The sequence below is a fragment of the Teleopsis dalmanni genome, chromosome X, assembly GCF_002237135.1.
Source record: "Teleopsis dalmanni isolate 2A chromosome X, ASM223713v2, whole genome shotgun sequence".
NCBI lineage: Eukaryota > Metazoa > Arthropoda > Insecta > Diptera > Diopsidae > Teleopsis > Teleopsis dalmanni.
This window is the reverse complement of record NC_051848.1, coordinates 25,153,666-25,161,388: the sequence shown is the minus strand read 5'-3', so window position 1 is coordinate 25,161,388 and position 7,723 is coordinate 25,153,666. Positions and strand designations below refer to the sequence as shown.

At 29.6% G+C, this 7,723-nt stretch overlaps 1 protein-coding gene across 1 annotated transcript; it reads right to left on the bottom strand.

Annotated features, from left to right (window-relative positions):
- Positions 1-654: 654 nt before the first annotated feature.
- Positions 655-2,010, bottom strand: LOC119688258 (nuA4 complex subunit EAF3 homolog). Its single transcript, XM_038102938.1, has 4 exons — positions 1,895-2,010; positions 1,708-1,825; positions 1,543-1,655; positions 655-1,460 (listed from the first exon to the last, which is right to left on the bottom strand). The coding sequence occupies exons 1-4, from the start codon at positions 1,920-1,922 to the stop codon at positions 655-657; spliced, it is 1,065 nt and encodes a 354-aa protein (XP_037958866.1). The 5' UTR covers positions 1,923-2,010.
- Between the last annotated feature and the right edge of the window lie 5,713 nt (positions 2,011-7,723).

Below are 7,723 nucleotides of genomic sequence, written 5' to 3'. Positions count from 1 at the left end.
TTATGTCGATGTGAAAGTAAACGCAATCCATTTTAAATGCAATTTTTAACTATTCAACCTCAATTTACATGGATACGCTGTATGCGAATATGAGAGAACAGTTTTTATTACTCTCTTTGTTTGTTACTCTTCTCTCAATGTTCTTTATGTTTCACATCAATATTAGTTTAAATAAAATTAATTTGAATAAATAAATGGATTTATCTATTCATATAATGATTACATGAACTTGTTCTTGTTCTAATTCCTGTCCTCTGTATGCTCTCATTCCTTAAGCATTATTATTTCCATTTTTTCCAATTTCATTTTTGATATTTTTGGAGAAATTCTTTAATAGGTGCTGTGTTATTAAATTCTTCTTTTATGAGAGAAACTGTTTTTTTCGTGACTTTTTTTGTTGGAAACCATCTTTAAGCATAAAATGGATGGAGCGACTCGAAACTCAAAAAAAAAGAATTATAACTGTTAAGATTATATAAGAAAACTATACCTATTTTGTCATACCTTTCTTCTAAATAAACAAGCTTGCCTTTACGGTTTTTTATTTTATTGACTAACTTATATTTATTTAAGACATATTAGTCACTGATATATTTTAATTACAAACAGTATATTTTTTTAATTAATTATTTAAATTTCAATTATTTATTTCAATCATTCAAACTCAGGTTGAACAGAAAACTCATTTTTATCAAAATATTTTGCACTATTTTCTGCCAAAAACTTGATGAAATTGTCAATCTGTTCCAACACAATTTTCGCTGACTTTTCATCCAGTTCAGTACTTTCCAAGAATGGTCCCAATTTAACAAAAAGCCGAATCATATGTATACACCCGTAAACGCTAGACATTCTCATATTTGGATAACCGTTCGCAATTTGGTTATATTGCGATTGTTCAAGATCATACAATAGTTTTTTATCAAGTACAAGGTTGAAGTAATCTATTAAACCAGTCAACATTTCGGTATTTTCTTGCTCGTTTGAGTCTTTTCTAAATTCTATATATTGATTAACCACATCTTGTACTGTTACCTTAGCTGGAATAGTAGCCAGCTTAAATTCACGATTGATTGCATACCAATCATATAGTAAGATAGATTTCAGTTCATCTGGTATTATAATTTTAATATCCAATTTGGGACGAATTTCATCATCAGTTTCATTCTGAACATCTACATCGCTCATACTGCCTAGAGTGTCTTCGTCATCATCACTATCGAAAGATTCACTATTAACAATACTACTGTTGGTACTGCAACTAGTAGTTGAAGTTATTCCTTCTTCTAGAGTGTCTTCTTCACCATCACTCTCGGACGAATCTGCTTCAACGATACTGTTATTAGCACTGCAACTACCAGTTGCAGTTGTTTCATCTTCTTGCGTGTCTTCTTCACCATCGCTCTCGGATGAATCTGCTTCAATAATATCGGCTGATTGGGAACTATCAGAATGCGAGCCTACCTCATTTGGTTTATTATTATAATATAGAAAACCATTTTTTACATAAATAAAACAATTTCTGCTTAATATTTCACTCACCTGCTTGCGTTTTTTTTACTATGGTACCGACATCACCAGCGAGCTCGTTTTCTAGCTCTACGTCAGTAAGATTATATTTTTTGAGCCTAACCTCCAATGCCCATTCATCCCACCTGCGGTTATATTATAAATATTTTCAGTTTTTTAATCACATAGAAAGCTTACTTCTTGTTCCAACCAAAATAGTGTACCAGGTATTTCTTCTGGTTTTTATCAGTTAACAAACATTTCAAGATTTTTGCTTCGTATGCAACTCCTTGGTAGTAGCAAAGCACTTTCTCACCTAATTTATTGCAATGATTAACTCTGATGGACTAATAATAAGATTATTTTTTGAGAAATTATTATTTACCCTTGGCGAACTTAAATCCAGGTTCCATATTTCCGATTTTTTTTATTAAAAAGTATATATATAACAGTAATTTGTTAATGTGTTAAAATTTCTTAACCTCACCGACTTTTCAAGAACAATCGTGTGGTGACTTGCAAAACGAAGTAATGACATACTTGCAGTTAGTAAGGCCTTGCATACACGGCAAATCGGATTGATGCGAGACTCATGCAAGTGTGATAGGTTTTAGACATTACGATTAATACAATAATTATTGCATTATAATTATATACAATAAATATTAATAATTATTGCAATCGTTTTACTCGTATTTTTGCCATGAGTTACCAGGAAAACATAATTTCATTTTCATTAATGAAAAGTATTTGATTTCCAATAAGGGCTATGTTTTGTAGAGTGTCAGGGGGTCGTCGTGAACCCCCTGAGTTCAAATATTGTCATGAGAGCCGAGACTATCTGTGCCTTGTCACTTATGCAAAGCAGTGTTATTTAGTAATAAATATCTACATTTGTGTCTTTTAGAAGCAAATTATGACAATATCTGTGACCAAAAGTCACAATTTGGATAAGCCCATGACACTCTACATAACACTGTCCTTACTTAATTCAATTTGTAAAACACTAAAGCTACAGATGCAAATAGTTGTCATATTTTTAATCAATGAAAATATTTTTGTTTTAAAAATATTATATCATTACATGGTAAAAAATTTAATTTTTAACCTATTGCATTTTTTGATTAACCATACAGCTGATACGTGTGTGTGTTCAGAATATATAAATTTTATTGCGAATATTTAGTCCCAAGAACCGTTAGAGGCCATGTTACCGGGCACGGTAAAATTGGTTCTTTCTGGCTATGCCGAAAATGCATGTTATGTTAACTGTAACATCAGTATTGCCATTTTCTACTACTACTTACTACTTTTTAGTATTACTACTTTTTGGTGTTACTACTTTTTGATATTTTTTGGTTGTGCCTATATTTAAAAGGAAATGTAGATGTGCTCACTAAGGGCCATGTTATGCAGAGTGTCTCGGGCACGGCATGAGTACAATTGTTGTTGTTTTCAATGCAAATTTTAAATTTGAGAATGAGAGAAAAAACAATATGGCCGTTCAAACTCCGGCATGAGAGCCGGCGTATTTGTGCCCCGGCACTAAGGCAAAACAGTGTTGTTCAATAATAAATTTCAAAATTTGCGCCTTTTAGGAGCAAACTACTACAATTCTAGTACGTTTTGGAGAAAAAATGGCAGTAAGCAACACAGCATTTTTTTTATAAATCGCTAATAATATAATTATTACACTTTCCGATTTTAAAGAAACGCGTAAGTACTGTTAACAATTATTATAAGATAATATAATAATAAATTAACATTGTTACAGCATCTATGGGTTTTTTCATGCGAGTTATTTTTGGTGGCAAATTGAGAGTAAGCATATCTAAATTTCCTTTTAAATTTAGGCACAACCAAGAAGTAGTGAAAATACAAAATTAGCAATACTGATGTGACACTCTGCATAACATGCATTTTCGGCATAGCCCGAAAGAGCGTAATTTGCCGTGCCCGAGACACTCTGCATAACATGGCCCTAAGATGCAAATTCTAAAATTTGTTTCTAGACATCACTGCTTTGCTATAGTGCCGAGGAATTTGAACCGACATATTGTTTTTCCTCTGAATCTCTTCAGAACACTGAAGGGCATTCATTATATATAGAAAGGTGTTTGATTGAACTTTTGTTTTTGATTAAATGTTAATTCTACTAATTGTGGAGTTTTACTTCTCAATTAATTTGAAACCGAGTGCATACGACAAATAAATAATTATACAACTTTCTGTTTTCCTATATAGAACATTTGATACTTTTATGGAAGTCATTGCAAATTTTCAAATTATCATTTATTGAATCCGTTTTCACAACCTCAAAAAGTCATCTATCTACCATACATATAGGGAAGCCTGGATTTTATTTCCGAATTTCCAAGCATTGGTCAAGTATTACTCTAATTACAATATCTGCAATGATTGCTGGAGAACCCATGGACATACCTGATTATTGTAAGATACTTATTGTCTGAGAGACAGGAATTTACAATTTCAAAAAACATTTTTGTGAATTGTCTGATTTTCAAGAGTTTCAAAACTAAATCGAGAAGTATGCTAGAAAATATAGACACGACATCTAATGATTTCATTTTTTCAACGTCATACATATATGTATTATAGATTTTATGTTTAAAATTAATTGTGATTTTATTATTAGATTTTTAGGAATAGTAATTGGCAAAGTGTGTACGAAAGTGAACTCATAGTTGAGTAAATAGATCAAAGTAGCATATTTACCGTGAGAATTTTAGGTGATCCCTATATTCTTGGTAACCCTCCCTGTATTTATTGTTAAATGTTCTTTATCGCTTTTATTTATAATTTAGTCTTTAAAAAATTTTTTAACTAAAAGATTGTTCAAAAAGCTACCTCTTGTTGAGGAAGATACTTGTTGACTATGCCTAGAAGAAAGGAAGACAGCGGTGCATATATTGTGCTAATATTCAGCACTAGCAAGCAGAAGGATGACTGTCTTGGGGCACCATTGGGTTGATGATGACTTCACAGGCAACCTAAAGCCAAATGAGCTGCTTGCAATAACAAAAGATGTGGTTATACTAATGTAAGCCTCTCTAGCTTTAACTCAATAACGACATCCGAGAATCGAATGACGAAAAAGGACCCAAATCGTTTGGTGATCTACTTCGGCTAATCTTTCACTTCAGTGGGACCACTTGCTGGACGGTGCACTGTCCCAATGTCCTACAGTATATATGTATATAGTTTGTAGTGAATGTGTTGAGTCATTTCTTAATATTCTATAAGACTAATAATGTATTTTCGAATTATAATATTCTTTAGTCATGATAACTGTTTTATTAGTCTTATAAGATTTTAATATTATTATGTTATTATTTTCTTTGGGTCAGTTCCACTGTGCGCAAAATAATATTTAAGTAATATTTTTTAAAATAGGTTTTTTCGAAAAGTACTGAACTACAACAACAAAAACTCATTTTTATATTATTTTAATCAATTGAATTTTTGACTGACCACACAGCTATTTCAAATATTACCAAAAACCCAGCATCAGTGGTCTTCGAAATAATTCTTGTATTTAATTATTAGTAAATCATTTTTTGAGACCGCAAGTGCCAGGGATTGAACTACTGCCCTGCCAAATTTGCACTACGAGTCAGCGCTCCTTAACAAACTGACCCAAAGTCATACTTGACATATATGTTCCAATATTTTTTTGAAGTGTTAGTTTGCTGTTGAAGTTTTATTAACAAATTCACTTGCTGTGTTTATATTAGAACAACATATTTTTTTAATATGTAAAGATACTCTATTTACCAAACAAATTGCTAACATATTTTTTACTTTAATTTAATTTACTTATTAAATTTTTTATTAATTATTAACTAATTTGGGTGATTTATCTTATTTTTGATTCAATTATAAAAATTGAATTTTTGTCGCCACCTGCGGTTGTAAATTCAACTTCTAAAGAAATTAAGGATTTTCTTATGAAAACTTGTGGGAGCAAATAAAATCAAAAATTTGAAAGTATTTTTCATGAAGAATTCTTTTGAAAATATTTAATTAAATTAATTTACAATTCAAACAGAAATTGACTGCAAGACGTCTTTAATACTTAAGTTAATCAAACTAATTATAATCGCGAGGATTTATTAAATATTTTCAGAAGTTGTTTTATTCTTGAAATCGAAAACTTGAGTCGACAAAAGCCTCTGTGAATATATAAGATATCAACAGAAATGTATGGAAATGCATATACATATATCATACAACTTACTTAATATGTATGGTATATGCTTAAAAGAAGTCAAATAAATCATTAAATTTTACAAATTCACACCTTAAGAGAACTATTACAACTTAGAAGAACCTTAATGACTATAATTTTCCTATTGCCACATTTCACCCGAATATTTTATTCACTCCCGTGTACATATAGTAATTCGATTTTTAATAAAAATTGATATATTATAATTTTATTAAATTATTAAATGTTAAATAATGCACTTTGACAAATGTTCCATTGTAAGTATTGATGATTTAATGATATAATTACTTCAAATATGCGCTGCCCAGTTGGGAACCTAAATGATTAACATGATAAGCTAATTTGCTTATAAGAGCTTTTTAATAAGAATTTAAACCTACTTAAATTCTATAGAAAATTAATAAAGAGGTTTTTCGAATAGTAGAGAACTACAACAACAAACATTCATTTTATATTATTTTAATCAATTGAGTTTTTGGCTGTGTGGTCTACAGCTTTGGTTCATAATGACCCGTCATGAAACCCGTTAGCAACCTTGAATTACCTTTTTAAGATACTTTTAAGGGTTTATAAATATTTTTGTGGGAATATATTAGATGAATATTATCTATATTTGTGAATAAATGAAACTTTTTAATTTAATTAATGCATATTAAATTTGATCTTAATAAAAATTTAGGTTTAAAAATTTAAGAAAAATTTATATATATTAAGGATTATAATTTCAACTTACCGTATACTATGTAAATAAAACATAATTTAATGTATATGAAATGTTTTTTTTTATTTATATATGTTTGTAAATTATATTAAATACTTTTCATTTAGTCAGCACATTTAATGGTTTATATGTTGTTTTTACTCAAGTCATTCTTTCAGAAGAATTTTCTGTAATATGTGACCATCGTTTGCCATCTTACGATGATTCGTAATGTTCTCCAACTTTGCTGTGCGTTTATCATGGAACTGTTATAAAAACACCAAATCCGACAAATCAGAAATGAATATATTTTATTATTCTGAAACACATTAAACTTAAGTCCATTCTAAAATCTGATAAAAATTATTTAAAATTGTTTCTAATAATCTGTATTATATGATATCATATATCATCCAAACATCTATTAAAAAGTTTCAAGAAATTATAATGCCTACTTAATTACTTATTTAACCCTAATAATTCGTCACCGGGTTTCGGCTTGACACAATGGCTTATTAACAACACTTAAAATAATGTCTGTAATTAGTTAATATCTATTAAGAGTTAAGAAATTCTTTTGGGTTAACAGAGTCATTTTATTTCTTCAAAAAAAGGTTGCATAACAGTTACACTAGTTCAACCATACTTAAGGCACAAACAAATCCAGTTTGTATACATCTCTAAGGCTACATATCCTACAAATAGTTTTCTTAACGGTTATGAGCTTATCAGTTTTTTTCTTAATTTTTATTGAAAGTGTTCGAATGATCTCTATTGTTAACAGTTCTTCAAAATCTCTTTCATGAACAATGTATGATTTTTTTATATTAAGTTTAATATTAAGCATTCGAAAGTACCCTCATTCATTTTATAACCATTATCATAACATTTACGGATCAGTATCATGAGAGATAGCCATGAGATCATGAGAGAATATTGTTTTTTGGTGTTTGTAAATTTAATTATTGATATCTGCTATAGATATTTTGCTCTTTAACTATAGTTTCATTTTAGTACTTAAACTTCTAATAGTATAGCTACTTTCTGTTCCTATAATGACTATATATTAAATAATGAATGTTATTAAAACCCTGAACTTAATAACATGAACGGTATTCCAGTTTGGGTAGAACGTTATATTGACCCACTATGATATTTAGTGTTTGCGCTGCTATCTGCGCTATAGATATCCTGCCATACAACTAAGAATTAATTTCAGCATTTATTCTTCTAACAATAAAGCCACTTTCTGTTCCAATGATCTC